At 42.8% G+C, this 16245-nt stretch overlaps 1 protein-coding gene across 1 annotated transcript in view; it reads left to right on the forward strand.

The window, feature by feature from the left end:
• Positions 1-16245, forward strand: part of CAPS (calcyphosine) — a 67707-nt gene that overhangs the window by 11807 nt on the left and 39655 nt on the right. The window contains exon 2 of the mRNA XM_089675747.1: positions 15979-16163. Within this exon, the coding sequence (XP_089531873.1) occupies positions 16016-16163 (148 nt within the window). The 5' untranslated portion in view covers positions 15979-16015. The remainder of the gene's footprint in view (positions 1-15978; positions 16164-16245) is intronic.

The raw sequence follows: 16245 nt of genomic DNA on the forward strand, positions 1-16245 counted from the left end.
AACAGCTTGCCGCCCGGCCACTGTATATATACGTGTGCAGGGCAGCACTCAGGCGCAAAACCACGTTTTAAAACGGGTTCCGCGCTCCCGACGTTTTTGCTGGCAGGGGGCGCGCGTGTGCGCTCCCGCCGACCCGCGGGTGACACCATTCGATCCCGGAGGGATCAATCATTAGATTTCAGCCAGTGATGTCTAGCTGAAATCAGATGATCGGTCCCTGTCCTATCCTGTCCTGTGTTGAAGTTTATACAGGACAGGATATGATGTCATTCTCTGCCTGGACACATTCCGTTCCAGACAGAGAAGAAGAAACAGTAAAAGTGAGTAAAACACTACACAATTACAGTTAGAACACTCTAGGTCACATTTAACCCCCTGATCGCCTCCCCCCCCAGTTAACCCCTTCACTGCCCTGTCACTAGTGTCACTGATCAGTGAATCAATTTTTACTGATCACTGTATCAGTGTCGCTGGCGACTTCCGATAGTGTTAGCGCCCCTCCCAGATAACGCCAGTTTGCCCGCCAGTACACCAGTAATCCCGTTTAACCCCTTGATCGCCCCCCCCCCAGTTAACCCCTTCACTGCCCTGTCACCAGTGTCACTGATCAGTGAACCGATTTTTACTGATCACTGTATCAGTGTCGCTGGCGACTTCCGATAGGGTTAGCGCCCCTCCCAGATACCGCCAGTTTGCCCGCTAGTACACCAGTAATCCCATTTAACCCCTTAATCTCTCTCCCCCCCCCAGTTAACCCCTTCACTGCCCTGTCACCAGTGTCACTGATCAGTGAACCGATTTTTACTGATCACTGTATCAGTGTCACTGGTGACTTCCGATAGTGTTAGCGCCCCTCCCATATAGCGCCAGTTTGCCCGCTAATGCACGGGATTTTTTTTTACCAAAAACATGTAGCAGAATACATTTTGGCTTAAATTTATGACTAACTTTGAGTTTACGATATATTTTTTATAGCTGAAAGTAGAAAATATTGTTTTTTTTTCAAAATTTTTGTGTTTTTTTGTTTATAGCGCAAAAAATAAAAAGCGCACAGATAAAATACCATCAAAAGAAAGCTCTATTTGTGTGAAAAAAAGGACGTAAATTTTGTTTGGGTACAGCATTGCATGACCGCGCAATTATCATTTGAATTAGTGCAGTGCCAAACAGCAAAAAAAGGCCTGGTCATTAAGGGGGGTAAATCCTCAGGAGCTCAAGTGGTTAAAAGTATTGCGGTTGCAACATTGTATCTATTTGTATCCAAATAGAAACATCTGTATCCAAAATGGATACAAATAGATACAGATGTTCTTCTTTTTCTTTGTCTTCATCTTCTTTTTCTTTTCCTTCTTGCAGGTCACGGCTAATGCGCATTTTTTTTAATTGGTAAAAAGATCGGCCAATTTGCCCATCATTGCCATGAAAATCAGCCGATCAACAAAATCGGACTTTTTTTTTCCAAAATGACCGATTAAAAAAATGTTTCAAAATCCCGAAAAACGGCCGACAAATTCACCCACTAACGATCCGAAAATCAGCCGATTATTCTTTTGGACGAATTTTTGGCCGATTTTCGACCCATCTATGGCCTGCCTAAGGCGCCCTTTCTCAGAGGAAGACAAATCAGGTCCGCCTGTGCATTTTTCACACGGTCGGACCATACATTATTCTCTATGGCAGGGGTCGGCAACTGCGGCCCTCTAGCTGTTGGTGAACTGCAAGTCCCATCATGCCTCTGCCTTTGGGAATCATGCTTGTAACTGTCAGTTTTGCAATGCGTCATGGGACTTGTAGTTCTACAACAACTGGAGGGCCACAGTTGCCCACCCCTGCTCTATGGGGAAGACGGATGTAAATGAACATGTGACTGTTTACACCCACCTGCATCCGATCCACTAAAAACAGATAGGGGAGCCATTCCCCATCCATCTAACGCAGTGGTCTCCAAACTCCAGATGTGGCCCTTTGCTTGCTTTTATCTGGCCCATGGGGCACTATTTCATCCACTGATATCAACAATGGGGCAAAATTCCCTCCTGCTGACACCAATGAAAGGGCACAATTTCTCCAAATGACATCAACTATTTGGCCTAATGACACCAGTGAAGGGGTACAATTTATCCCAATGACACTAACTATTGGGCCCAATGACACCAATGAAGGGGCACAATTTATCTCAATGAAACCAACTATTGGGCCCAATGACACCAATGAAGGGGCACAATTTATCCCACTGACACCAATAGTGGGGCACAATTCCTCTCAATGACACAAACAATGGGGCACTATTCTTTCCACTGACCCCAAAGATGGGGCATTTTTTCCCACTGGCGTTGGGGCCTTTTCTACTCCTAGTGTCCCCAGTCTGGCCCCCCTAACAACTGAAGGACAGTAAACTGGCCCTTTGTTTAGAAAGATTGGAGACCCCTGATCTAACGGATCAGATGACAGTCGAATGTACAGTGCTTTGAAAAAGTATTCATACCCCCTTGAAATGTAGCACATTTTGTCGTGTTTCAATCAAAAACATAAATGTATTTTATTGGCATTTTATGTGATAGGCCAACACAAAGTGGCACAAATTTGTGAAGTGGAAGGAAAATGATAAATGGTTTTCAAAATTTTTTACAAATAAATACCCGAAACGTGCGGTGTACATTTGTATTCAGCCCCCTTTACCCTGATACCCCTAACTAAAATCTAGTGGAACCAATTGCCTTCAGAAGTCACCCAATTAGTAAATACAGTCCCCCTGTATGTAAATTAATCTCATTATAAATACAGCTGTTCTGTGAAGCCCTCAGAGGTTTGTTAGAGATGTTCATTAGTGAACAAACAGCATCATGAAGGCCAAGGAACACACCAGACAGGTCAGGGATAAAGTTGTGGAGAAGTTTAAAGCAGTGTTAGGTTATAAAAAATTTCCTAAGCATTGAGCATCGCATGGAGCACTGTTCAATCCATCATCTGAAAATGGAAGGAGTATGGCTCAACTACAAACCTACCAAGACATGGCCATCCACCTAAACTAACAGGCCAGGCAAGGAGAGCATTAATCAGAGAAGCAGCCAAGAGGCCCATGATAACTCTGGAGGAGCTGTAGAGATCCACAGCTCAGGTGGGAAAATCTGTCCACAGGACAACTATTAATCATGCACTCCACAAACCTGGCCTTTATGGAAGAGTGGCAAGAAGAAAGCCATTGTTGAAAGAAAGCCATAAGAAGTCCCGTTTGCAGTTTGCAAGAAGCCATGTGGGGGACACAGAAAATATGTGGAAGAAGGTGCTCTGGTCAGGTGAGACCAAAATTGAACTTTTTGGACTAAAAGCAAACCACTGTGTGGTGGAAAACTAACACTGCACATTACCCTGAACACACCATCCCCAACATGAAACATGGTGGTGGCAGCATCATATTGTGGGCATGCTTTTCTCCAGCAGGGACAGGGAAGCTGGTCAGAGTTGATGGAAAGATGGATGGAGCCAAATACAGGGCAATCTTAGATGAAAACCTGTTAGAATCTGCAAAAGACTTGAGACTGGGGTGGAGGTTCACCTGACAGCAGGACAACGACCCTAAACATACAGCCACAGCTACAACGGATTGGTTTAGATCAAAGCATATTCATGTGTTAGAATGGCCCAGTTAAAATCCAGACCTAAATCCAATTGAGAATCTGTGGCAAGACTTGAAAATTGCTGTTCACAGATGCTCTCCATCCAATCTAACAGAGCTTGAGCTATTTTACATAGAAGAATGGGCAAAAATGTCACTCTCTAGATGTGCAAAGTTGGTAGAGACCTCCTCAAAACGACTTGCAGCTGTAACTGCAGTGAAAGGTGGTTCTACAAAGTATTGACTTGGGGGCTGAATACAAATGCACGCCACACTTTTCACATATTTATTTGTAAAAAGTTTTGAAAACCATTTATCATTTTCCTTCCACTTCACAATTATGTGCCAATTTGTGTTGGTCTATCACATAAAATCACAATAAATAACATTTACGTTTTTGGTTGTAACGTGACAAAATGTGTAAAATATCAAGGGGTATGAGTACATTTTCAAGGCACTGTAAACAAGCAGGGGGTCCACTTGCATTCGACCAGACGACTGCCTCATAGAGAACAGCGGGCTGTGTCCATGTCTGCTCTGCACAGGCGGAGTGAACATTGATCTGTCATCCGCCTGCTCAGTGGGGATCAGTGGACAGATTCCCCTCTGAGCAGGTAGATCCTCTTGGCAGGGTCCACCCATGTGAAAGGGGCCTTAGTGTACATGCACACTGGATGTTAAAAACAACAGCTTCTGATGTTTGTTTTTGGCAGGAAAAAACATGATTGTTGCTGGGAAACTTGTGTATCTCGCATCAAACGCTTGGGAATTTATTCATGTAATTGGCCAGAATAAATCATTTATTCTGGCCATTGTAATGAAAAAACACACAAACACGCCTAACGTTAACATACATTTACACAAGTTTTGGCTGGGTTTGATGGTTCTGTCAAAACACTCCTCTCCTGAACGTGATTCTTCTGCTTTACTGCCTCTCAGCTCCGCTGCTCCTAAACTCTAGTAAAAGCCTATGTGTGCATGGACACATAGGGGTTTATTTACTAAAGCTGGAGAGTCCAAAATCAGACTCCCTTCTGCATAGAAACCAATCAGCTTCTAACCTCAGCTTGTTCAATGAAGCTTTGGCAATGAAACCTGGAAGCTGATTGGTTTCTATGCAGAAGGGAGTCTGATTTTGGACTCTCCAGCTTTAGTAAATAAACCCCATAGGGTCAGTTCACACAAAAAAAAAAAACACACTCCGGATGCATTCTAGATATGTTTTGATTACAGTTCTCACCACATTCAGTTCCGGTGCAGTTTAGGGCTATTTCACACTGAATGCAGTCCAGTACATTTTTTTCTGCATCAAAAATGCATGCACAGTGTTTTCCATGTATTCCAATGGCCCTAGTTCACACCAGTGCCCTCAGTTCTAGTCAGTTTTCAGTGCATAAAAAAAGTAGAACATGCTGCATTTTTTCTGTACAGAACTGTACTGGAACATAGCAAACTACATCAAAACTGCAGCGAAACAGAGTGTGGTGTGAACTGTAAGCAAAAATGTATCCAGAATGCATCTGGAATGCATTTTTGTGGTGTGAACTGGCCCTTATTGAGTTGAGTGTAGGGATTTTGGTGCAAAAATGTCAAAAGCTCCTAAACGTGTGTTTAGGAGCAGCAGTGTGCATGAGGCCTTATTTATGGCATCCCAAACGCACCTAGCAGATGCGTGTTTTGCTGTGCAACAAGCGCACAGTTATAACATGTATGAGGATCACCACCCAAAACAGGTGCAGGAGCTTCTTTGTTGCCTGCAATTATGTTTTGCTTATAATAATGATAATATAATAAACAAGAACATTTACTTGATGAACAACCTCATCAGCAGCAAAGAGTAGCGAGAGAAGACCAGAAGTTGCCAATGATCCAGGAGTGTTGCAGGGATTAAGTAAGATCTGGGTCACCCTTGTGCATCCCGAGGCAAGCACTGATATGGCACATTAAGTGTGATATGGAAATTAGCGGATGTGATGCATTGCACTAACTGAGAGCTGCATGAAGTGGCATGGTTAAAGCCCAACTCTCGGATTACAAAAAAGCCTACCCTTGCATGCTCGTTAACTCTAGAGGTAGTGGAATAAAGAACAATACCTTACTCTTTGTTCCAGCAGGCTCCCTCCATCTGTGCAACTGGTCCCCCCCCCCTCTTCTTTAACCACTTGAGCCCCCCCTCAAAGTTTTTCTCCCTTCATGACTAGAAAATGTTGTGCTACTTGAAGTGGCAGTTGCTTAGTCATGCAACACTGTACGCAAAAGAAGTTTATATAATTTTTTTTCACACAAATAGAGCATTCTTTTGGTGGCAATTGATCACCACTGGGGTTTTTATTTTTTATTACATAAAAAAAGACCAAATATTTTGAAAATAACAACAATATTTTATACTTTCTGTTATAAAAAATATCCAATCAAAAAATCAAATTTCTTCAAGCATGTAGGCCAAAATGTATTCTGCTACATCTTTGGTCAAAAAAAAAAATCCCCAAAGTGTATATTAATTGCTTTGTGTGAAACCTATAGCGTCTACAAACTATGGTGTATATATACTGGAATTTACGCAGCTATGATGCTATACTGGTAACAGTGGTGATCAGTGATAGTGTGGAAGGCAATCTGGCGCTAACAGACACTGGCTGGGAGGGACACTAACTGATTAACTGACACTGACATCCCTAGTTATACTAATACAGTGATCAGATATAATACTGTACAATGTACTAATGACACTGGCAGGGAAGGGGTTAACATCTAGGGGCAATCAAGGGGTTAACTGTGCAGGAACGGTGCAGGGAGATCAGAAGGGCATGGTGCAAGTAGGTCAGGAGGCAATGGTGCAGGGAGGCCAGGGGGTACAATGCAGGGAGGTTAGAAGGATGTGGTGCAGGAAGGTCAGGAGGTCATGGTGCAGGGGGGTCAGGAGGGCATAGTACTTAGGGGGCAGGGGTTAACATCCAGGGTCAATCAAGGGGTTAACTGTGCAGGTACGGTGCAAGGAGGTCAGAAGGGCATGGTGCGGGTAGGTCAGAAGGCAATGGTGCAGGGAAGTGAGGAGGGCACGGTGCAGGTAGGTCAGGGGGGCACAATGCAGGGAGGTCAGGAGGATATGGTGCAGGAAGGTCAGGAGGTCACAGTGCAGGGGGGTCAGAAGGTCATGGTGCAGGGAGGTCAGGAGGGCACACTGCAGGGAGGTCAAGAGGGCATGGTGCAGGGAGGTCAGGAGGGCATTGTACAGGCAGGTCAGGAGGCAATGTGCAGGGAGGTCAGGAGGGAACGCTGCAGGTAGGTTAAGAGGCAATGGTGCAGGGAAATCAGGAGGCAATGGTGCAGGAAGGTAGAAAGCAATGGTGCAGGGAGGTCAGGAAAGTATGGTATTTGGGGTCAGGAGGGCATAGTACTGGAGGGGAAGGACAGCACAGAAGTTCTTCCCTTATGCAAAGTGGCACAGGGAAGCAGCAATGGCAGAGCTGCATGTTCTGGCGCTGATCCCCGATAGCCCTCCTCTCACATGATATCATAATACAGTACTGGGAGGTCAGGAGGGCATGGTGCAGGGAGGTCAGGAGGGCACGGTGCATGGAGGTCAGGAGGGCATGGTGCAGGGAGGTCAGGAGGGCATGGGTAGGGGGGTCAAGAGGACAGAGTACAGGGGGGGTTAAGATGGTATGGTACTGGAAGGTCACTGAAGATACGGTACTCGGAGGTCAGGAGGCAATGGTGCAGGGAGGTCAATATATGAAGAGAGGAACGAGCGCTGGATATGATAGGATTCAAGCTGCTAGCATATAGGTAAACCTCGTATACCCCCTTCATCAAAAGTCAAATACAAAAAATTGCAGCGCTTGAGTGTATAATACAGGGAATTAACATGAATAGCAGATTAAAATGTTCATATTTCAACATGCACCAGATTCCACATTCTTAAATTGTTGTAAACAGTAATCAGATAAGTAATGAAGATCTATCCGACTAATCAAGGTGCATATAGTGATGGTGATGTTAAAATCATAAGTTCTGTGATGTATCCAAAAAAATCCGTGACTTCCGTGATAGGGGAATGACTGTATAATGCACTAACCAGATAGCGCAAGTACATGCGCATTGGAGTATAATGACCTACTCCTGGTCACAGCCAGATGGTCCTCAGCGTGAAGCCCTCAGGAACACCAGTGCACCACTCTTGCCGTCTCCTACCACCAGGGGGAGTGCGCCTCTTTACAGTAACACGAAATCACTTTATATCCTCTATCGCCAGGATTGGTGTACTTTCTTATCAGGAGATCATCTCAGGGGCTCAGCAATAAGACCCAAAAGAAAGAAATCTTGATAGTGTAATATTTTATTCAAAAGTAAAAAGTAAGTAATACACTTACATGGTAATGTCCAAAAAGCTGATGCATAGAATCCAAAAAGATGGCCGACAGTCAGATGCATGAAACAAGTGGATAATCAATGGTGTGAGAGGTGTCCTTATCCCTAACGCGTTTCGTGGCAATGGCACATTATCAAAGGGAATGTGCCTCTCAACCATGGTCCCTTATATATAGAGGACCTCTTAATTGTGAAAAGACGCATTTTCGCGTCATTTTAGCGCTACTGCGCATGCGCGAGGCTCTGACGCCCGCGCATGCGCAATGCAAGCCTCCCGCGCATGCGCAGATCGTATCCGGCGTCATTTTATAGAAGACCAAGACTGCAGAGCCAGAACAAGGGATCCACAGCCCAGACAAAGGAGGGGTTTTTGATGGGAAAGAACCAACCCAACACATCTTACCATGCCAGGAGATCTCAACATCACAGCAATCATTAGGGGAGAGTGAGGAGGAGATAGCTTTATTATGCAAAGGGATAAACCATGCCAAGTGCTGGATGTAAATATTGAATCATGGTGTGGTAGAACTACAAGTCCCAGCCCCCTAAGTTCATGCAAAAATGCCAGGGGCCATCAATATAGATTTTAAAGGTTACACACAACACCAGAAATTTCATAAAATGAAAGTTAAAATCGACAGTAATTAAAAACACAATCACACACAGCCAATGCAATGTGCAAAATATAAAAAGCGAACTGTCATATAAATCATGATAATCATATGATCTAAATGTTAATGTTGATCATAAACATAACATAAATGGTCATGAAACATAATGAAAAATACAAATAAAATAAAACACCAATATCAAAATAGCCCCTAGGGTATTCCCTAGGAAACTATGATTAAAACAAAAGCAACCCCATATAGATCACTGGGGGCATTAATAATACCTAACATAGTGGGACATATCCACGTAAAAATTTGTGTACCAATGGTATAATGGATAATTTGGATAAAAACCAGTGCGAATAATGCGTATTGAGCAGAAAAAGAAGAATAAGCTCATAATCCAGCTAATTAGTGGAAAAGGGGGGGGGGGGGGGGGGGAGAGAAGCCCCTCGAGGTAAGATAATGATGTTATAAAACCATAATTTCCCCCGGAAACCCTAAAGATACATCAATGTCGATAATATATACATACTGGATATTTGCTGAGATGAAGCAAGGACAACCCAAAAGGAATTACCTGGTATCCAAGAAACAATTTATGTCCACATCAATATTTAACCCATGTGGGGCAAGTGTTCTTAATAAAAAAATCCATTTAGTTTCAAGTTTTGAAACTGCTCTTAACTTGTGTACTCCTCTCCAGTGTTTATGTATTGTGTCAATTCCTATAAATCTCAAGCCATGTGGGTTCTTATTATGCGCTTGGCGGAAATGTAAGGAAAGTGAATGTTCCTTGAACCCCTTGTTAATATTCTTAAGGTGCTCCCTCAATCTGTCACGAAGTCTCCTAATAGTCCGTCCCACATATTGCTTCCCGCATTTACACTCCAATAGGTATACAACATGGGTACTATTGCACGTGATGGTAGATTGAATTTCATATGTTTTACCAGTTGTGTTGGAACTGAATGTGGTTACTGGATATTTATGAATTCCATTATTAGTGCATAGCATGCATTTATTACAGGGGAAGAACCCTTTCCGGTTGAAGAAAAAGGAAAGTTGTTTTGGTGGGTTAACAATGTTGGGGGCCAAGGTGTTTCTCAGAGGTAGTGCCCTACGGTAAGTAATTTCGGGGGCTTCCGGTAAATGACTCCCCAGCACCGGATCATCTTTAAGAATTCTCCAGTTCTTTCTGATAATACTAGCTACATCCCTAAATTGAGTAGAAAAGTCAGTGTTAAAAGGGCAGTATCTCTCAGTGTTAGTCTTTTGCTTAGTGATGATAAGACTATCTCTATTCATGCCCCCCACCTTGTCCCTCTCAACCTCAAGCATATTAGCGTTATAGCCTTTTTCAACGAATCTCCGTTTAAGGATCTCAGATTGGAGGACATAGTCCTCTTTTTTGTCACAATTTCTGTAGATCCGAAGAAACTGTCCCCTTGGTATGTTGCTCAACCATCTCGGATGATGACAACTATCTTTAGGGATAAAGCTATTCCTGTCTGATGATTTAAAATAACTCCTAGACAAAATTTTCGGGCCCTCAATGTATAATGTCAGGTCAAGAAAATTGATTTCCTGATTACTATATTGGAAGGTGAGTTTAATATTCATATCATTAAGGTTCAATGTAGTAAAGAAGTTATTCAAGGTAAATTCATCCCCTTCCCATAGGAGTAAAATATCGTCGATGTACCGACGATAAAACAATAATTGTGGCCACTCTCTGGAATAAATGAGATCCTCCTCCCATCTTGCCATAAATAAGTTGGCAAGACTCGGGGCAAACTTCGCGCCCATGGCGACTCCAGTGATTTGTAAGTAGAATTTGTTACTAAACCAAAAGTAGTTGTGGTTCATAGTATAGTCAAGAAGTTCTAGCAGAAATGCCTTTTGTAAGGTTGGTATATCGTTAGCTGTATTAAGATAGTATTCAGCAGCGGCTAGTCCATCATCATGGTTAATGTTGCTGTACAAAGCCGCGACATCAGCGGTAACAAGAAAGGTGGGTTGTTTCAAAGTGACTTCTCTGATGTCTGCCAACACCTGTTTTGTGTCTTTGAGGAAAGCAGGGGTAGTGCAGACCAAGGGTTGGAGGAAAAAATCAATGAATTCACCCACGCAGGAGCACAAGGAGCCAATTCCACTAATAATGGGGCGGCCGGGGGGATTCACAGGATCTTTGTGAACCTTTGGTAAACAGTATATGACCGGTAGTCGAGGGGCAGCGGGACATAGGTAGTCCTTTTCTTTACCATTAATAATCCCCTGTTCAAAACCTCTTTTCAATATTACCTTTAAAAGTCTTTTGTAAGTAATAAGGGGGTTATTTGGTAACTCTTTATAGGTATTCGTGTCCTTCACGATATTCCCTACCTGTAGGAGGTAGAAGCTCTTATCCATCACTACTACACCTCCCCCCTTATCCGCTGGCCGTATTACCAGATCCTTTTCTTCTAGTAGACTTTTAACCATTATGTCTATTTGTCTCTTATTGTTAAAATGGTGGCGTTTGGTCTTAACCCTTAAATTCTCCAGGTCCTTAAGGACCATACTTTTGAAGATATTCACATGTGAATGAGCAGGGGGATTAAAAAGGGATGCATTCCTCAAATTGGAGGCCAGGAGGGTGCAGGGAGGTCAGGAGGGTATGGTATTGGGGGATTAGGAGGACATAGTACTGGGTGGTCAGAAAGGCACAGAAGATCTTTTCTTATGCAGTGGCACAGCAAAGTTGCCATGACAGAGTTGCATGTTCTGGCGCTGATCCCCGCCAACCCTCCTCTCACATAATTTCACCTGAAAGCACCTTGGATGGATCGGAGGGGAGGACTGGTGTGGAAATGCACACTTTACTCAGTGGAAGAAATTGTAGTGCTTGGACAAAATCCCAAACCTGCCCGAGTTATTTTGCAGGCTTTCCCCGCTGCACAGCCACATGTATGCAAGAGGCGGGAGCTGTCTCTGCAGCCTACAATTGGCTGAGTGTGTGCCTGCACACTCTACAGCTGTGGGTGAAAACACAGGGTCAGCAACATGGGGACGTGTTCGCAATCTGTCACCTGCCGTCAATGGGTAAATGGCGATCAACGGGTTACCAACCATCACCTTAGATAATATTTAAATAATGTCCATTGCAAGAGAAAAAGACCTGCATTGTCTCTTCCTCTTATCTTATGGCCTAATCAAGCTGCTCAAATTCTGTTCAGCCACTGAATATTTGTAGCTAATATCTCTCAAATAATACACTTATTGCAGGATAAAACCTGTCTCATCCCCTCTCATATATTGTGGCCCAACCAAGCTGCTTACATATTATCCAGTAATGGAACAATATTTGTTACTCAAATAACACTCAAATGCTGCCTTTCTCAAGTTTTTATCCTGGAGGAACTCTTAAAAAAGTTTCAGGTCTCAGGAAACTATTTAATATGAAACCTGTGCTTCACAGTATTCATTTATGTGGACATTCAGTGGCAAAAAATACTTTTGCATTGGTGTCAGTGGGAAAATAATGCTCTTCACATCGACATCACTGAGATGTGTATATCTCTTGTAGTGAATGAGAGTAGTGTATGTACCTGAAACTACTATCAGCAGGTCTCAGTGACATCAATGTAAATGTACCCTTCACTAATCCCACTGGCACCAATGTAAACTAATACTGAATGTAAACTACTCCTACTGACACCTAAATTAGGAACATACTACTGAGGTTGTCAGTGGGAATATTAGTAGTTTTAGAGCAAAAAAAAAAAAAACAGAGCATTTGCTGGAAGTTTGTATACCACCTCTTCCTTGAACGCCTCTATCTTTGCCAGCTCAAGCCACACTCCTCTTCCCAGGTAACAAAGCCCCTCCTCCATCTGCTTTGTCACATTTAGTGACAATACCCTGGGGACCTCTACTAGCACCTTAGAGTTCCACAGAACACCAGTTGGAAACTCTGCTCCAAGATCTATTTCATGGCAAAAAAACCTGTCTCTCCTTCTTACATTGTGACCTCAGCAAGCTGCTTACATACTGCCAAGTACTGAACGGTATTTGTCTCTCACAAAATACGATTTTTATTGTGAGGTAATCCTGCCTTGTCTCTACCTATTATTTTGCATCCTAACCAAGTCACTGAATAATGATTATGTCTATTGTCTCTCAGACAATAAACTCACATTTGCTACCTATTGAGGTGCCTGTGTAATGTCCTGATACTTGAAGTCTATATTTAATATTTTTGGATTAATTGAGGATACAGGAATAAGAGGGGGATTGGGGAACATAATGTTGTGGTTTTAAAGTGTTATTTTGCACTCTATTGTAACACTGAATCAAACTTTCAAGATAATGTAGTGTGGTATTGTGATAAAAGTTAAAAAAAAAAAAAATTCTACATTCAATATATATAATATCAGAATGCTATATTGCTGATGCTGTCCTTGAAAATTGTGTTCTTTAATGCCACATTTCCCAAGCATGTTAGTTAAATGATTGGTGTTTGTTTATTGCATCCTTGAAGCTGAATTAAAATGACTCTCTCCCTGCTATATAGTATTTTAAGAGATTATTTTGCTTTCTTAAATGTCCCCTATGCCAGTGCCAAGCTCCATGTGACTTTTTTTGACAACAGATTGCCCATTAGCCTTAATATGGACAGAATTTAGTATCAAGTTTTCCCCCTATAGGTTTAAGTGGAGTTTGCAACTGAGTTTTGATTTTGCATGTAGCACTACCCCCATAGGAGTTGCAATAGTTTTGGGTCCCCCTATAGTCCTGCACAATCAGGCAACACGTATTGTCACATCCACTTGCATTTAGGACCAGTCCTTGAGGCTGTTTTGAAGTTTTATTAGGGGATTTAGAACATGGATGGAGTAAGGGGTGTATGTGATGCCCAAGGGAACTGAAAAACCGAGGACAACTTCCTGAATTATGTACAAGTCTTTACACAAAAATCCTCTTTGTGGAGAGCTAGCCAGTGTCTCCTGTTGTACCACCCCAGACCCCAGATATTCCTCTAGCTGCCAGAAGGAATCCCTGAGCAAGGGATCCAGTGCCTGTCACTTCAAGAGATAAGACAGTCCCGGGTAGTTGCTACTCTGGTTTCCCACCAGAGTGCTCCTTCCCCTATCTGGTCCAGGAGGTGCAGGTCCTTCTCCTGTGTTGCTGATGGGTCGGTGGCTGCTACAGGCATTTTAGCTGGGCTGCTCCTTCCCTGCCTCACAGGTGGTCCTCTCTAAGGGGGCCGGTGAAGTCCCAAGCTTTCCTCCTTCCAAGGTCCTCTGCCTGTTGGTGTGCCCCTCTCCATCTGGGCCCCCACACAGGCTCCTGCTTCCAGCCTCACATCCTCCTCAACTCTTCTCCAACAACTCCTCTTACTGAGCAGGCTTGGTTACTGTTAAAGGCTGTCCTAGCCCCTTTCCAAGCCTCCTGTTGGGGATTGGCCAGGATCCCCTAAGAGCACAGACCAGCCATCAGATTCACCAACTGCTTCTAGATCTTGCTCCAAAGTCCTAGAGCAGGGGGAAATTCCAGAGGGCTGGTCTGCCCTCTCAGCTCTGACCACAATTTGACCCCTGATAGCTATCACACCCAGGCTGCTACTCAGCCCTAAATAACAATTGGAGTCTATCAACCCCTAGCTATCTAGGAGGGCGCTACATGCAGAGTTCAACCAGGGTTGAACAAACTCCCTGTAAACTGATTTCAGGCATATTCGCTTATCCCTAGTTCTTATTGTGGCATGTGTCTCTGTTAGGGAGATTCGCCATTTGTCCTGGTGACCACTGTCACTAGGATTAAAAAGCCCTTGAGTTTTTACCAAAATAGGAATAGAGGGGAAATCTTGCAATGGAGATTCCTCTTGAAGGGCAGTTGTTTGAAAGGGCAATCTCTTCACTTTGAAGAGATTTCCTCTCATTTTCTTTTGTCTATACAATTGAGCAAGTTAAGGGAAATCTTCTTACAAAACAAATGCAAAAAAAAAACACAAAAAAACTGACAGGTTTGCTACTATATACAGGATGAAAAAATTATATTTTAACAGATGTCTGTGACTCTGACCACTTTGGCTACCAATAAAAAAAAAATGGGCCACATACCAGGGAGAAGGGGATAGAGTAGGGATTATAGTCCCTCACCTGTACCTTTCCAACATTTACTGCTGCTCAGGTTAGGTCACTTAAATGAGCCTGTGGTTACTTCAAACATCTAAACATCTTGAGTAGTAGCATTATTATTTGTTTTCAGTTCCCTTGCACATGATTGGATATTTTAAATAAACACACATTCCTGTCACTATACTTTGCCTCACTCTGCACCTAGTCAGGATCTATATATCAGAGTGTCCGTTTGTATGTTAATCCTGAAGCAAAAATAATTTCACTCCTAGTAAAAAAAAGAAAAACAGCATGGAGAATTGTAGCCTTATTTCTTTATAACATGTTTGTAATATTTAAAGCTAGCCATACTCTGTCTAGTAGAATTTCAATCATGCGCACATTTTGAAAAATTGTTCCTCAGAGCATTTGGCCTTCCCATCATTGAGTCATGTCAATATCATTTGGACCTGCTACGTCAATGGGATCCCAGGTGCAGTAAAGTAATACTAAACCCAGGATCCTGCATTCACTATACCTGGTCTCCCACAGTACACAGAACATGGAAATGCAATTATTTTAGTAAATATAAACTGCTAAATACCTTTTCTCATCAGCAGTTAGAGCAGTCTTGTGACTTCAGCAGAGCACTGGTTAAAGCTTGTAGGAGGAGTTTTCTTTTTGCTGTAGGAGGATGTGAAACCTCTGACCTCTGTCTGGGCAGTGCTGATTGGCCCTGTGCTGATCACATGCACCCTCCCAAGAAAAAAAAAACCTCTCTAGCAATACACACCAAACTGAGCATGTGGATGTGACCACGGGTTCAGTCTGTATCATGTGGTCATTTCAACAAGAGGAGGGCAGAGAAAAAAGGATCAAATAGCCTTTTTACACAATGCAGAGGATTAACCCCTTAGGTTCCACAGTGAGTATAACAAGCACGCTTTACTACATATACAGACTGATTTTACTGTTGTGGGTTTAGTAACACTTTAAATAATTTTCCTTTGTGCCTAGAATATAAATTACAATATGTACAATTTTTTTCTGAACAAAAAACACATACACTGTTAGAATTCCATTCGTTTGAGAAACGTTTCCTTCCTTCTCCTTCAAATTTCCTTGTCTCTACAGCTAATGACCGTCAATTTGACCCCAGTAACCAGAAGAAATAGGAACAAACATTTCAAATATGACATTCTACTAGTCTTTGGCAAGTTTTACTCTTTCATTTCCTCCATAGTGATCTTCTTAGATCGTTCTCATTCATTCTCAACAGAGGGCAGGGTCGTGCTGTGATTTCTGCATCTACAGAGATGACGCAGACTGATGTTACTACAGAGACAGGATATATCAACATCTTCCCAGCTGCAACCTTAGTGAGCAAAGTGTCTATTGCTGTAAGCTCAAGAAAATATCAGCTCAAAAGTTTACGCGGCTTGACTGTCAGATATCTAAATAAAGGTAAGAATTTAGAAGTAGCAAGTCCTTATTTTCTTTCTTTCTTTTTTGAAACCAGTGCTCATCCAGTATGTTGCTTGATAGA

The sequence above is a fragment of the Staurois parvus genome, unplaced genomic scaffold (genome assembly GCF_062004578.1).
Source record: "Staurois parvus isolate SC_StPar_1 unplaced genomic scaffold, SC_StPar_1.0 ptg000013l, whole genome shotgun sequence".
Classification (NCBI taxonomy): domain Eukaryota; kingdom Metazoa; phylum Chordata; class Amphibia; order Anura; family Ranidae; genus Staurois; species Staurois parvus.